This window comes from Eleginops maclovinus, chromosome 20 (assembly GCF_036324505.1).
Source record: "Eleginops maclovinus isolate JMC-PN-2008 ecotype Puerto Natales chromosome 20, JC_Emac_rtc_rv5, whole genome shotgun sequence".
Taxonomy (NCBI): Eukaryota; Metazoa; Chordata; class Actinopteri; order Perciformes; family Eleginopidae; genus Eleginops; species Eleginops maclovinus.
The window spans coordinates 16,481,040-16,497,915 of NC_086368.1; the positions used below are offsets into that span (position 1 = coordinate 16,481,040).

At 37.2% G+C, this 16,876-nt stretch overlaps 2 protein-coding genes across 8 annotated transcripts in view; both read left to right on the top strand.

Annotated features, from left to right (window-relative positions):
• Positions 1–15,603, top strand: LOC134882538 (inter-alpha-trypsin inhibitor heavy chain H3-like). Of its 7 annotated transcripts, XM_063910313.1 has the most exons (20): positions 1–185; positions 2,903–3,063; positions 3,199–3,303; positions 3,622–3,784; positions 3,882–3,983; positions 4,540–4,668; positions 4,821–4,937; positions 5,093–5,261; positions 5,337–5,447; positions 5,658–5,839; positions 5,937–6,116; positions 6,218–6,339; positions 9,593–9,786; positions 10,820–10,843; positions 11,077–11,091; positions 13,451–13,471; positions 13,879–13,899; positions 14,307–14,327; positions 14,590–15,310; positions 15,589–15,603. In XM_063910313.1, exons 1-19 carry the CDS (start codon positions 114–116, stop codon positions 14,607–14,609), a joined length of 1,929 nt encoding a protein of 642 aa, XP_063766383.1. In that variant the 5' UTR covers positions 1–113; the 3' UTR covers positions 14,610–15,310; positions 15,589–15,603. The 7 variants fall into 7 exon arrangements, with proteins under 7 accessions (XP_063766383.1, XP_063766380.1, XP_063766382.1 ...); XM_063910310.1 differs by having other exon boundaries at positions 14,307–15,310; XM_063910312.1 differs by lacking the exon at positions 15,589–15,603 and having other exon boundaries at positions 15,296–15,342.
• LOC134882219 (uncharacterized) overlaps positions 15,502–16,876 on the top strand; it is a 13,017-nt gene continuing 11,642 nt past the window's right edge. The window contains exons 1-5 of the mRNA XM_063909829.1: positions 15,502–15,505; positions 15,589–15,603; positions 15,829–15,891; positions 16,026–16,040; positions 16,699–16,740. Coding sequence (XP_063765899.1) covers positions 15,502–15,505; positions 15,589–15,603; positions 15,829–15,891; positions 16,026–16,040; positions 16,699–16,740 — 139 coding nt within the window. The remainder of the gene's footprint in view (positions 15,506–15,588; positions 15,604–15,828; positions 15,892–16,025; positions 16,041–16,698; positions 16,741–16,876) is intronic.

Below are 16,876 nucleotides of genomic sequence, written 5' to 3' on the forward strand. Positions count from 1 at the left end.
GAAAGAGGAGTTTGACCTTTTAAACAAATGAGTATACACATCATGTTGTCCTTGTCTGTTTAAGTTTATAACACAGTTTGAACTGCAAGCATTGCATTCTGGAGGGAGCCATCATGGAGAGAGCTGTGCTGCAAATCACCCTCTTTGGGCTGCTGCTGGCTTTGGCTGCGACACAACCGAAAAACGTGAGGACACTTAACTTAATATAACTGAGCATGCTGCTGCAATGAAACTGAATCTATTGAATACATCAGTTTAGTAGGACCATCTAGGGATTTTTTGTAATTTAACAATGCAATGCACAGTCAAAATCATGTTATTCTATGTGTGTGAATCAGTGGCAGCAGGGGCATCTTTCTCCAGGGGGGAGGGCAATACCGAAATTTAAGCAAATATATGCACAAAGTAACAACATATGTCATATTACAACGCAGGGCTAGCTCAAATGCACTGCAGAACTTGATACAGTCTAGTATTTTAGAAAGGATGTGCCTGTTTTTGTCAACCTCATTATTATGCTTACTGATCCCTATCCTGTAGCTTTCAATGAGTTGGACAGCTATTTTTTATTTCCCAAACATGGCTAGTCCCATAGCATTTTCCATGTGGACTCTAGTTTGTTCCTGCTTTTAGTTTTTTCTGATATGCGCTTAAACCCTTATGTTGTGTTCGGGTCTGCCAAAACCCGTTTCAAGTTAAAATGATATAATACAACAAGTTTGAATCAACAACAAATTTGACGTAATCGCTCTCAACACCTCCCCCTGTTCGCTGATTGGACCGATAGAATTCTGAGTTTCAGTAATCGTACGTAATGAGTTCTTGCTATAGTAATATAACGCATTACTTCTGAAATTTGTCGTACGATCGCTTGCCAGTTCACACTTCACAACTCGCTCGGGAGTCTTGAAGTCGTTGTGGTGTGCACGCTACGCGATTGAACGGCGACAGAGGGTCACACACTACACGATTTGTCACCAGTTGAAATCCCCGAGGAGTCTGTCTGGTCTCCAAACTACATTTTGTCACGAATACACGCGAGATGTTTTACCTAGAAACTGTCAATAAGTTACTTTGCTTAAGCTTGTTAGCACATCAGCTAACGTTAACTTCAGTGAATTGTTTAGCCTAGCTACAACTTTACAGTTCAAAATCAGGTTTCAAACAGCTGTGTCGACTTGTTGTGTTGGACAACGCTTCTTTTTCTTTTTAGAAAGTTGTGCAGCTCCTCCCGGGCTTTTCCTCACCCCGTGTCTTGCGCTCTCATTGGCTGTAGCTCGTGGGCGCACCCATTACCAGGCACAACCCTTTTCACACTACAGGATTTGGACTCTCCGACAGGTCCAGATATTTAGCTTGCTAGAGATCTGTCGGGCGTCGAGGACGAATCGGGGAGGCGTCGGGGAGTCTCTTGAGCAGTTCACACGACGATCCGACGCCGACTGCCGAGCGGCGATTTAACGCCGATTTAGTGCCGACTCGTCCCGGAGCTCCAAAATCCGTCTGGGAGCGGCCGATTGGGCTAAAAATCGTGTAGTGTGAACTTGACATAACTGGCCCTAGTTGAATTTTAGTTGAATACCCCTGCCATAGAGACTCGTTCATATACAGAAGGTTACAGGGCCGTGCAGAGGCCCCACTAACATATTATTAATAACAAACAGCGATGTCATGTTACCGGTATCAAATATTATTTACCCCACTTAAACGGAGCATGAGTTTAATTTCTAGCTCTTTTCCTAATTTTCAGCATACTGTCAGATAAATAGATAGCTTTAATTACTGAGCTGCAATAAACTACATTTTTGCATTTAAAGCCATACTTTTTCGGTTATGTTGGTGAAAGTAACAAAAGTAACGCAACAGTAGTGTAATGCATTACAGTTCAGAGACAGTATTAATGTAATGTAACTTATTACTTTAAAAAGACAGTAATAAGTAATATACTGTATAACATTTTGGAGATAAGTTGCCCATCACTGGTAATATAATGAGTGAATTTATGTTAAATATGGTGTGCCTAAACTATGTATTTACTCAAATGTACTTACTGGCAATGCCACACCAAAATGGAAAGATAATGTTCAGAGGAGCTGAGCTGACATGTGACCTTCACCTTGAACAACTGAAAAATGACCATTCCCAGAACAGGAAGTGACATCATACCCCAATCTGAGAAATTACTCTGTCAAAATAAAAGTCACTATCAAAAATATATTCCCCGTGACATCACAATAGTCATTACTTTTGAGTGTTTAGGTTAAATCATGGGTCAAAATTGACCCGCGAACACCATGAACGGAAACGACTTTCGAACACAACACAAGGGTTTAGTCACTCAAACCTGTCTGGGTCCCTGCTGGGTTTGATCCTGACATTTGAAAACGGAGGCAGGGGAAGCAAAATTCAGCACTGGCGTGGCTACAGGTAGTTAGCCAAGCCTTCTTTCTAAACCAGCTCCTTGAAAAAGAGCACGTATACAGCCTTCCTCTGTCTGTCTTCCCTTTTCTCCGACAGAAACAGGAATCCCATAATTTTTATTTTATAACAACACTCTCAAATCAGCATTTCTTGGACAAATGATAAATAAAATAAAACTTTCAAAAATATTTTTTGTAAACTTTTTTTTGAAAATTCACATTGGGGGGGGTCACATTTTGAGCATAAAAGAATAGGACCCCATGATATTGTTTATCAAACTTTAGGCTTAAGACTTGGTGATGTTGCGGTCATGGAGTAATGGGAGTCATTGTGACATCAAAACTAAATAACAAGAGGGGTGTTTCTGCAGTTCGCCATCCACTATTAGTTTTTCACGTGATCTTTGGTCAGCTTATCTCCAGCCAGCGTGATTAACCAAACCATTTACTTGTGAAATGTTCCTCCTGCTGTATTTGTTTAGGAGGACTGGGACATCTACAGCTTTCACATCAACTCCACAGTGAGCAGTCGTTATGCAACCACTGTCATCACGAGCCGCATGGCCAATCGTATGGACGAGTCAAAGGAAATAGAGTTCCACGTCCGGATTCCCAAGAACGCCTTCATCAGCAAATTCAGAATGTGTGTTAAGCAAACATATTTACAGGAATTTGCACAGAAATGATTTGACATCACATAATCATAAAGAAAATATCTGGCATACGCATACACGGCAGAATACGTATATAAAAACACATTTACCTTTTTCTTCTTCAGGTTTATTGATGGCCAAGTGTACGATGGCGTTGTGAAAGGTAAAGAGAAAGCTCAGCAGCAGTACACTGAGGCTGTGTCCCGTGGACAAAGCGCCGGACTTGTCAGGTACAACAGATCCCTTTTTTGCCACGTCTTTTATTTTGTATTTGGTATAAGAGCTGTGTGTTTCCTCTGTAGAACAAAGGAAAATACATTTCTGTATTACCTAAATGTTTGCATTTATGTGGAAAAGTATGGCAAGTTAAACATAATTTCGGTAAGATCTTTCAAATGAAACAATCTGAGAAGGACATATTCCCCTTTGGTTGAACTAATGTAACACATACCCAGTGATTAGAGTTTATAAACACAGGTAATACTTTTTTTAAATGGTCACAAGACAGAGGGGGTAACCACTGTTTTAATGCAAGGTTGATCTTATAGTTCTGTAGGGAGGACCCTGGAGGAATTTAAGACCTCTGTGACTGTGGCTGGTCACAAAAAGGTCACCTTTGAACTCACATATGAGGAGCTGCTGAAACGCAGGCTTGGAAAGTACGAGCTGCAAATCCACGCTCGACCAATGCAGCCTGTGAAAAACTTTAAAGTGAGTCTTGAGTGATGTATTCAGGCAAACATTGCAGCGGGAAAACATGTTCCATGTTCAGTACTTCTAACTATTTTAATGTATTTCATTCTGCCAGGTTGATGTGTACATTCATGAGAAATCTGGCCTCAATTTTGTTGAGGTTAAAGGAGGACTAGCCCTGGCTGATGCCATCAACAAAACACATGCAGACCATGAGGTACATCATGCAGTGATTAGAACTTTTGTATTTAATTATGAATTATATTTAACCATTTAGCTACATATACAGCTCCGGAAGACCACTCCAAATGTTTCTTAAATCTTAATCTCTACATATGTGGCATACCCTTCTAGTGTTTGTTGAATTTCAACACAGAGAAAAATTGTCAGTAGTTTATAGAATACAATAAAAAATAAAAAATCATTCAACTCAAAGACATACCTATAAATAATAAAACAAGAGAAAATGATTATGCTGAAGTGGTCTCTTAATTTTTTCCGGGCTGTATAATGGCATTGTAAATGATACATTCTGTCATTGGCTCATGCTTTTACATTTTTATATATCTATTGTTAACGCACTTTTTCAACAGTTTTCGCTTTCTGGTGTGATGTTAAACTGCATGTTGTTGTTCCAGTATTGTGAAGCAGAGAATCATTTTCAATCATATCAAATTTGACAAAAGGCAGAGGACTTTTGAAGAATAAAACATGTTCAATCAACTTCTGTGTCAATAAAAAGTCTGTAAAAATCTTCTTCATCCTGTTTCCAGGCATGGGTGAACTTTTACCCAACAGAGGACCAACAGAAAACGTGTGACAGCTGTGGAAAGCAGGGTATGAATGGAGATCTGGTTATTGTTTACGATGTCAATAGGGACAGCGGACTGGGAGACATTAAGGTACAGCAATAGTTATTTTTATGGAATCATTTAAATGGTCTATTGTTTTTTATTAAAACAATACCAAACATACAACAAACAAATATTTAACCATCACCTGTTGGTTCAACAATATTTTGTAACAATCAAACTCTCTTTTTTCTTCCCCCAAGACTTCAGCAGGGTACTTTGTTCATCACTTTGCCCCAACTAGTCTTACCCGCATGTCAAAAAATGTTGTCTTCTTGATCGATCAAAGTGGCTCAATGTACGGCAAAAAAATTCAACAGGTACAGTAATTGAAGAGTGTGAGTGTGTGACATATTGTTCATTTCAGTAAGACTGAACTCTTTATTATATACACGGACACAAATTAAACACAACACATTACATTATTTTATGCTTGAATTAAACTTTTGATTTGTTAATGATATTTTTTGCACAGACCCGGATTGCCTTAATCCACATCTTGAACGACCTGGCAGAGGATGACCACTTTGGTCTTATCACCTTTGATGGCAGCGTTTTTTACTGGAAACGAGAACTCGTTCAAGCCAACAAGCAAAACTTGGAGAGTGCCAAGACATTTGCAAGGAATATTCAAGAAAATGGAGGTAAAGTTTTTAATTAAAATGTTATGAAGGGATGAAAACAGAACGGTGATAATGACATGTTTTATTTATTTTTAGCCACAAACATCAACAGTGCAGTGTTGGAAGGAGCCCGTATGCTCAACGTACATCACAGAGAAGATTCAGCGTCCATCCTCATTCTTCTCACTGATGGAGACCCAACAACAGGTTACAATAAAACACTCTTGTACATAAACACAAACCAACACTTCAACAAAATGTCACAAGGACCCCTTGGGACACAGTCCATCATTTAAAAAATAATCTCATGCAGTTTTTTTCTCAATATCTCCTCTGCAGCTAGTCACAGGATAGTTGTTGGATTGGAAAGTCTGAGTGGAATGGTTTTATTTAATGACATTTCATTTGTCTTTGCAGGGGTGACAAATCTTGAACAAATCCAGTCAAATGTCAGAGCGGCTATAATGGACAAATTCCCACTCTACTGTCTCGGTTTTGGTTTTGATGTAAACTTTGAGTTCCTTGAGAAGATGTCGCTACAGAACAATGGTGTGGCACGACGGATTTATGAAGACTCTGATGCTGATTTACAGCTGAAGGTATTTACGATTAGTTGCTCTAGTTGTAAATGTTATTTGATGCATTTCCATACAAAATGATAATGGTTGGAAGTGAACATTTATACGTTGTCAACAGGGTTTCTATGAAGAGGTGGCCACTCCTCTTTTGCTCAATGTGACTATGAGCTATAATGGTGGCACCAATCTGACGCAGACTGACTTCAGTCAGTATTATAAAGGATCTGAGATTGTGGTGGCCGGTCAGATTACTGACAACGACATTGAGACCTTCACTCCACAAGTCGTGGCAATTTCGGTAAGAATTGCTCTGCACTGCACACCATCTATAATCTTCTGAAAGGTTAGTGAAAGTTCCTGTGTATGTGCTGACACAACACTTCATTTGGGCTTTGACAGAGCACTAAAAAGTTGACGTTTTCTAACTCCAACGGCACCGTGGAGTCCACTGGAAGAGAGTCTGCCGACCACATCCAGAGGGTTTGGGCCTACCTCACAGTCAAACAGCTTCTGGAGAAAGAGTGAGTGTCATGTCGACCATCATTTTTCTTCCTTTCTCTTCGTTAGATTCAGACACAAGTATTTATCTATTTGGAATGAATTTACAGCTCTTCCCAGTCCATACAGCTTCAAAACTCAAAGGCAGGCCTATGTCAGGAAGACAAGATCACTCCCTACCTGTTCATAGTTTTTGTCTCCTTTTTGTTTTTCTTTCTCTTTTTAAATATATGTATCTTTTATAAAAAAAAACTGTTCTGACATTTGTAGCAAACATAGATATACGGGATACTGTATTTGAAGTGTATTGAATTGGTAATTTGATGCTGAATGTTTTTTATTTTTTGCAATTAAAAAAACAAGACATTTTCCTTTAGGTAATATAAAATATCCAAACTGGAAACATTAATGTAGTCAGTATTTGTACATATAAAGTTGGCCACAAAGAGTAGGCAAACTTCAAAATACACAGTATATTAATTATTGAAACAACAGGTATTTTATTTGACAGAAGTAAACAAAGAATACTTCTCATTTCTAGTCGATTACAGTGGACAGAAATGACGATAATTGTATCAGTTATAGCAGGGGTGCCCAACCTTTTTTGAACCAAGATCTACTTTTAAAGTTGATAGTGTGTTGAGATCTACCAAGCCATATCGAAAGCCATAGCGTAGCTCCACAATTAATTGTGCACCTATATAATAACACACTTTTCTGACACAAAGATCAAGTTTTAACAATAATAATACATTGAAGTAAATTTACGCCGTGCAAAGAATAAGCACAAGTAGGCCTAGGACTGGCCCGTAACAACACAACAACATACAACCCAATTAACACAATGCCTAATTTAAGTTGGAAAAGTGGTTCTCTACCTTAGTGGGACTTCTGGCACTGAGAGGAAGAAGCTAGTGTCTCATAGTACAGACAGTAGGAGCTGAGTGCCAGCCGTAAGCAGGCAGCAATGTGGTCATCAGTCATGGTGGATCTGTATTTTGACTTAATGATTTTCATATGTGAAAAGGCAGACTCACACAAATATGTTGATCCAAAAAGTGCAGTCAAATTCTTTGCAGTTTGTCTGAGGTTGGGGCACTTCTCTTTCTGCATTAGATACCAGAATTGGACATTTGTGTCAGGTGTAGCTCTTGATTTGAGCTCAATGTCATTATTTGGTGTGAGGATCTCTTTCTCAATAGCACCGCTATCCAGGTTGAAGAGTGAGGCCACTTTGGACGTTATACAATTCACATCTATATTTCCCCAAATGGAAAACTGAGAAAACTGACAACAGGCTCAATGGATGCAAAGTCAGCAAAGCGCCTGTCAAATTCTGACAAGATGCTTTGCACTTGATCATCATAATGTGCACTCTCAAGCTCCGCACAGTCTTTGCCCTGACGCTTAGGTTCTGTGTCCATGTGTGGAAAGTTCCGCATATCACACTGTTGCAACCTGCTTGATAGCAGCTGCAACTTGCTTTTAAAAGGTGTTCACGGAGCTGATCATGTTGATGATGTGTTTGTTCTTACCCTGCAGCTCTAGATTCAAGTTATTGAGCTTGTCAGTCAGATCGGTAAGAAAGGCTAAATCCAAGAGCCACTGACTATCTTCTAGCTGTGCATATTCAGCATGGTTTGAACATTTCAGAAATTCTTTAATTTCGGGCAACAATTCAGAAAACCGTTCCAGAAATGTACCTCTGCTGAGCCACCTTACGTCTGTGTGCAGCAGCAGATCTGTGTGTTCTGCACCGGTCTCCTCCAGTTGCGCACGGAATAATCACCTCTGCAGACTCCTGGCCCGAACAGAACAGGCAATCTTGTTAGCCACATCCATCACGTCTTTCATGTTTAAAATCTTCCCGCACAACCCTTGCTGGTGAATTATACAATAGTAATTCAGGAAATCCGGGAAAGATTCAGACTCTACTGCACAATCCAATGAACCCAGCAGTACGTCCAATCATTGCTAGAGCCCCATCGGTTGTAATGGAGATGAGTTTGAAGAGGGGCAACTTGCTCTTACTAACGAATTCCATAAAAACCTGAAAAATATCTGTGCCTCTTGTGTGCCCTTTCAAAGGCAAAATGGTCAGCAGCTCTTCTTTTACACTCATATTGTCGAAAACCATTCTAATGAACACACATAGCTGAGCCACATTCATTGAATTGCAGAGAAAAACACTCACGTGTCAATATCAGTCCTCAATTGCTGTTCAACATCCTCCGCCATTCCCTCGCATCGCTGAGTAATAATTTCTTGATAGCTGCACATCCTGAATAGCAGACACAATCTCCTTTCGATTTTTAAAATCGGCAAAAAGCGCATCTGCGGCTTCCATGAACGCTTCTTTCACAATCTCACCCTCCTTGAAAGATTTCTTTCCTTTTGCAAGAACACGACAGACACGATAAGAAGCTATGGTTGCAGCCTTACTCGTGGGAATTGGGCCTGGTAAAAATGGTGCTGCTAGCTGACTTTTCAATTCCTTGACTTTTCGGGCGCGCAGTGGTGATTTAGCTGGGAAGTTTGTATCGTCTTGTGGACCGTCTTCAAATGCCGCTCCAAATTCCCTTTCTTTGGTAATGCCCATTTGCATTGCAGATAAGACAGATGGACTTGGCATTCGAATACACGAAAAAATAATCCTCCTCCCACTGAATGAAAATGATAAGTTTTAGATTTTTTAGCTTCTGCCGCCATGGTAGTATCCACTCGCTCTAGTCAAGCTTCTCGCGCCCTTCCGAGTCCTTAGTTAGAACCTAGCAACCATACCATGCGCGCGCAGATAGAAAGAAGCGCGTGTTTTTTGATTATGCCTGATCTACCTTACTACAGCTGTACAAATCTACACACTGCTTCTCGCGATCAGCAGTTCATTGTGCTTATTTAAGATGTTTTAAGTTGGAAGTTTTAATGTAGGCCTATTTTACACAACAGTAGGAGGATAGCCTACACACAACATTTTCTCGCGATCGACTGGAACTCAGCCCGCGATCGACTGGTAGACCGCGATCGACTGGTTGGGCACCCCTGAGTTATAGCCATACTTTACGTTAATTTTAACACTGACACAATTGATCAACTATCATCAAACACCTTTTCAGCACTTGTTGCCGACAGCAAAGAGTTGACAGTAACTGGGGTAAAATGTGTTGGGGAACATTACTTGTAGGTGAAGCCAAAAAACCACAACAATGGCAAAACGTAAAGTAATAATAATCATACTGTCATGTCAACTCACATGTGTAAACACAATTTGTGACACAGGCTGCTGTTATCTGGAGCTGAGAAGGAGAACGTGAAGAAAGAGGCCTTGGAGCTGTCGCTGAAGTACAGCTTTGTAACTCCACTCACATCCATGGTGGTCACCAAGCCTGTAGGAGAGGACACCGATGTGCTCCATAAACCCAAGGAAGGAGAAGTTTCACAGAAACACTCATGGCATAAACTTGTTGGTTCTGGTAAGCAACACAAATGTGAACAAAGCAAAGCCGATGCTAAATCCTGTGTCAAGATTTGTCTTTCAGAGCAATTTAATATATCTGGTCAGTCTAAACAGCATGAATTGATAAATGTTGGTGTAGTCACTATGTATGAATACCGTTAATAGATTTGATAAGGACAATGGATTCCTTATTGACAGGTTGTTGGTGTGATTGCATGCATTTTTTGTGAAAATAATCCACCATAATCTATTTATTTGAATAACGTAATGGTTGGTACATTTGTTTCTTATTCAGGTAATTTAGCATAACCATCAACTCCTAATACTAGTGTATTGCAACAGGTGAGATGATTTAGGTCAGGGGTGTCCATCTTTTTTCACCGAGGGCCACATACAGAAAAATATACGGAGAGCTGGGCCACTTATAGAGGTGAATATTGCCTCATAAGTAAAATTATAAGCTAGCAAAATCAATAAAATGTAGGTGAATAATGCGTGGTACTTTAAAATGCATTAAAGAAAAAACAGCCTACATCCCATCTCTCTTTAGGGTTTCATTAATTTTGTTGGCAGCTCATTCCTTAAAACAGAAGCCTCAGATTGCTTATAATAAGAGTAAATGTGAAGGTTCAATTTCAAGCTTGTTATAGAAATAAGTTATTCGGCTTTTTTTTATCAACTAAGATTTGTTAGAAAAGGTTTTCAATTGTAAATGACTGAATTTATTTGAAAATTGGGCTCATTAATATATTTTAACATATATACTGTATTTGAGAAGTACAATATATGACAAGCAAAAGTTTAATTTGTGGGCCATATTCCATTATACTTTTAGAATTTGCTGAGGGCCGATTCAAAATGGCCTGCGGGCCGCATTTGGCCCCCGGGTCGTAGTTTGGACACCAATGATTTAGGTTATTTAAGATGGTTTGGATATGAGAATCCTGACATGACTATTTTCCAGCAATGCGACCTAATTTGAAAACATCCAAAACATATTTCTAAGTAAATAATTGTGAGCTTTTGCCAATGTTTTTTTGTCTTGACAGCGGGCAGTGCGAGACTTTCCCCAGGTAAGACATAAATCTGGACTGGACATAACAGAAACAATATTGATTTATGATTTATATGACGTATTTTAATGAACAACATACATTTATTATTTGCTGACCAAATGTAATTTACTGTATATTAAAAACTGACAAAGCAGGAAGTTGAAAACGTATCTACAAAGAAGAGTATTTCAAATTTAATTAACAAGTGTTTTTGTGAATTTATATGATCATCTTTTTCTTTTTAACACTAGCAAAAGGGTTAGCAGGTAAGTTGGACTTATTAATAATAGACTGTCCTTTATTCTCTTTTGCATTGTTATTGCAAGCTAACATTAATTTCCTGAGTTTTTCAAACTAACTGCATATTTAATTCACTTTATCACCTTTTCATTCTAGCACTATTAATTAGTTTTCAATACAATAAGGAATAAATTACACAACATGCACACAGCATACATTTAAATCAGGACTAAATGTTATTTTTTTACATTATGTAAGAAATTATAAGAAACACTGTAGTTCATTGGATATCAAGGACTGTGGGGGAGGACGGTTCATGCTTTAGTATTTCAAGTAAATTAAAGCTGCAAGCAGCAATGAACGGGCCTTTGCAAATCAGCGCACGCCGGGGTACTTCAAGGATCCAGGAACGCGTCTCATAGAACTGCCATCGTCACTGACCGCTACATATCCTCAACCTGATTTGTTCCGAGCACCACTTTTGTTTTGCAGCAGCGATGAAATGTTTTCCTCACTACATTTCCCTAAACACACACACACAAAATCTCAGACAGACAGACAGACAGACACACACACACACAAACAAAACAACACACACAGAAAAACACACAAACACACACACCCACATACACACAGACACAAAAAATAACACAAAAACACACACACACACACACACATATATGCATTAAGATTAGTCTAGGGCGGTGGTGGCAAAGTCTATAGGGACTTGGCCTGGGAACTGGAAGGTCACCATTTCAAGTCCTCAAAAGACCAAGTGCTACCGTGGTGTGAAGGCACCGTTCCCTACACTGCTCCCCGGGTGCCATACATATGGCAGCCCACTGCTCCTAACACTAGGATGGGTCAAATGCAGAATATAAAATGTCCCCTCTGTGGGACGATTAAGGGTTCCTTCTTCTAAAGACCACAACACACTCTGCATGGCAGAGCTGGACAGACCTGTCACCAGGCTTGTAATTTCGTAATTTTAGGGGCGAAGCCATTTGGCCTTTTGTGTCACAAATTGTTTTAGGGCACAAAGGCCATTTAGGGAAAAAATTGGATTTGGAGCTTACAAATAAACAACTTCACTTTCTGATAATAAAAACACACGAATGACATGGAAAACAAATCACTTTTTACTACACTGCACATTGAATAGAGTAGTTTTTCATTCAATGTGTGCGGCAAAAAATAAATCCCAACTGGAGCAAAGCGCTCACAGCCCCACTAAAACGTCGTATCATCAGAGCTGATTGACTTTAGTGTGTGCGAAAAGTGTAGTTATGAAGAGGAGACGAGAGGGCTTAGAGCATAGGCGCCAAATCCGGCCCGCAAACTAATTGTATGTGGCCCGCGAGAGTTTTCAAAGAATATAATACGTTTATTATACAGCTATACGCCGCTTTACAGAAGCTCGTTGCCCATAAACTACATGTCCCACAATTCATCTCATTTTGTGACATGCGCATTGAAGCGACTTCAGTCACTGTCGCGTGAGGCAGTAGTGAGTCACAGAGCTTAATTACAGCCGCACAGCGACACCAAACACGGAGCAAAGTCTGCTTCAGCAACCGAGAAAAGAAACACCGGAACCAGAACCGACAGTCGGCTGCTTCCTCACAGAATGTGCTGCTCTGTCAGTCGGCTGTCGCTACGGCTCATTCAGAGACACACATTTAAAAAAAAACTTGCATTACGGTTATTTCCACTTAGGCTATATGATATGAGAAAGATGTGTGGTCTTGACTTGCAGCTTATGAATTAGTTTTCTCTATATTCAGACGATGAATACTTCTAAGTACGTGTGTAAAGTTTGTGATGGCAGTAGGAAAACTCCCGCGATCGCCGTCTCCTCTCTGTTCCTCCTCACCGCCCCCTCCTTATCCCTGAAAACAATGAATGACAGGTGATACACACCAGGGTCTGGAACAGGGGGTTTCAGACTATTCAAATATTGCAAAATTCAAATCATAAATACTTAAATAGTGCTTGATCTAAAAAATAATAAAAAATAAGGCTAACTTAATCTCATAAATTCATGGGATTTATTTAACAGACAGAGAAATGTATAGGCTAAGTGTACACCCACATACAGTATTTCTGTGTCTACCTGCACCATATGTCAGTGCACAACTATGTGTTAATACTTCCAAACTCATCTTTTGAATAAATCGTACAATTGTTGTAATTGTTTGGGTAGGCTAATAACTTAATCTTTACCATCTTTTATTTCACAACATCCCCATGTCAGTCATATAAGAACTCATTAGCACCGTTCTGATATGATGTTATTATTAATAATCAAATGATGTATACATAAATTAACAGCTGTATGTTATTTGTATCATAACTTTTTCCTTATCATCTTTTTCTTTTTAACAGATGCCTATGACACGGGAAGCTGTAAGGAAACATTTACACTACTCTGCCCTGATTTTATTTTATTATTTATATTATTATATAACAAACATAAAGCATACATTATTTGTCATTAGTAAAAAGTTAAACTAAAACCTAAAAAAAACTGAGCAGAAAAATTCTGGTTTATTTAATGATTATTAGAAAACTGCGTGGGAGGTATGTGCTTGAGTATTTCAAAGTGAATTAACAGCTGTTTTGCCATTTGGGTAATAACTTAATCTTTACCATCTTTTATTTCACAGCATCCCCATGTCAGTCATATAAGAACTCATTAGCACCGTTCTGATATGATGTTATTATTAATATAATCAAATGATGTATACATAAATTAACAGCTGTATGTTATTTGTATCATAACTTTTTCCTTATCATCTTTTTCTTTTTAACAGATGCCTATGACACGGGAAGCTGTAAGGAAACATTTACACTACTCTGCCCTGATTTTATTTTATTATTTATATTATTATATAACAAACATAAAGCATACATTATTTGTCATTAGTAAAAAGTTAAACTAAAACCTAAAAAAAACTGAGCAGAAAAATTCTGGTTTATTTAATGATTATTAGAAAACTGCGTGGGAGGTATGTGCTTGAGTATTTCAAAGTGAATTAACAGCTGTTTTGCCATTTGGGTAATAACTTAATCTTTACCATCTTTTATTTCACAGCATCCCCATGTCAGTCATATAAGAACTCATTAGCACCGTTCTGATATGATGTTATTATTAATATAATCAAATGATGTATACATAAATTAACAGCTGTATGTTATTTGTATCATAACTTTTTCCTTATCATCTTTTTCTTTTTAACAGATGCCTATGACACGGGAAGCTGTAAGGAAACATTTACACTACTCTGACCTGATTTTATTTGATTATTTATATTACTATATAACAAACATAAAGCATACATTATTTTTCATTAGTAAAAAGTTAAACTAAAACCTAAAAAAACTGAGCAGAACAACTCTGGTTTATTTGATGATTATAAGAAAACTGTGTGGGAGGTATGTGCTTGAGTATTTCAAAGTGAATCAACAGCTGTTTTGCCATTTATGTAATAACTGAATCTTTACCATATTTTCCTTTTGAACAGATGCGCTAGGTAAGACATAAACAACTGCACAGTTCTCACATGACAGATACACTATTACCTTACATTTGTTTTAATTATTAACAGTTGTCATTGTATAACATGAATCAATTCTCAATCATGATTATTTCTTGAATTATGTTAAGTAAAACAACTAGTGAATGTTTTGTATTACAAAAACTAAAGGTGGAGAGGGACTATTTCAAAGTTAATTAACAGCTGTTTTGAATTTGTATAATGACTTTATCTTTATTATCTTTTTCTTTTAACATGCCTTACAGTGCCAGGTAAGATATAATTCCACAACTGCTCACTTCTGACATGAAAGATACATTATTTACTATAATTATAAATAGCTGTTATTGTATAACATTAATTGATTCTCAATAATGATTATTTCTTTAAAATTATGTAAAAGAAACAGAAACTAGAAATACTAGTTCATGTTTTATAAAACAAAAACTGAAGATGAAGGGAAATGCGTGATTGACTATTTCTTGGTTAATTAACAGCTGTTTTGAATTTTTATAATAACTTTATCAAAATCATCTTTTCCTTTTCAACAGCTGGTCGTGGTAAGACATAAACATGTGCACTTTATTGACATGACAGATACACTTTATTTACATATTGACTATTTCAAAGTGAATTAACAGCTTCATTGAATTTGTATAATAACTTTATTTTTATTATCTTTTTCTTTTAACAGGCCTTATAGTGCCAGGTAAGATATAATTACACAACTGCTCACTTCTGACATGAAAGATACATTATTTCCTATAATTATAAATAGCTGTTATTGTATAACATTAATCGATTCTCAATAATGATTATTTCTTTAAAATTATGTAAAAGAAACAGAAACTAGAAACACTAGTTCATGTTTTATCAAACAAAAACTGAAGATGAAGGGAAATGCGTGATTGACTATTTCTTGGTTAATTAACAGCTGTTTTGAATTTGTATAATAACTTTATCTTTATTATCTTTTTCTTTTAACAGGCCTTATAGTGCCAGGTAAGATATAATTACACAACTGCTCACTTCTGACATGAAAGATACATTATTTCCTATAATTATAAATAGCTGTTATTGTATAACATTAATCGATTCTCAATAATGATTATTTCTTTAAAATTATGTAAAAGAAACAGAAACTAGAAACACTAGTTCATGTTTTATCAAACAAAAACTGAAGATGAAGGGAAATGCGTGATTGACTATTTCTTGGTTAATTAACAGCTGTTTTGAATTTTTATAATAACTTTATCATTATCATCTTTTCCTTTTCAACAGCTGGTCATGGTAAGACATAAACATGTGCACTTTATTGACATGACAGATACACTTTACTTACATATTGACTATTTCAAAGTGAATTAACAGCTTCATTGAATTTGTATAATAACTTTATTTTTATTATCTTTTTCTTTTAACAGGCCTTTCTTTACAGGGTAAGATTTAAATGCACATCTGCATCAAGTATCTCTATATGCAATTATTCAGATTCTTGCTTAACAATACATGTTTTGCATTAAGGAAAAAATGGTTTATTTGATGAATATTAAAAACTGAGGGTGGAGGGAGATGAATGCTTGATTTTTTTTCTAAGTAAATTAATAGTTGAATCGTGATTTGTATTGATTATTTAATAATGTTATATATTTTATACTCTTTTTCACACATTTGGAGTGACATCCCAAAAATTACATGAGAAGTATTTGCTAAACATTTGAATTGTTCTGCTTGTAAAGTCAAGCCACAATAAATGAACATCTTTTTTTATTTTCAATTCATCTAAATGTACTGTTTAAGACACACTTGGGGGGATGCAAGCTTATTTACAAAAAATTATCATTTCAAAATATTTTACCAACTGTATCTTAAATTAGTGTAATCATCCTTTTCCTTTCAACAGGGTAATGGTACACATCTTCAGCGTTGTCACACACAATTGTTTATAATAAAGAATTTCACATACTGTATTTTATGTATCTCACCTGGTCTTGATGAATGTGTTCTACTATTAGCATGAACCTTTTTTTTTTATGTACTGAGCTATAAGCCAACCGAATATGTTCAATTCTAAAATGTTGACTGTTCCTTCTTCAGCTCCAACACATAAAACACCCACAAATGTTGGTCTTTCTCAAGGTAAACTTATTTTTTGTTCCAAACTTATCCATCATTTGCATTTTGTACAACCACCCTAAAATTCCTTCGAGCTGAGCATTACCAGAGTTTTTCTGCTAATTTTGGTTAAACACAAGCACAGAATGAGACAATTTTC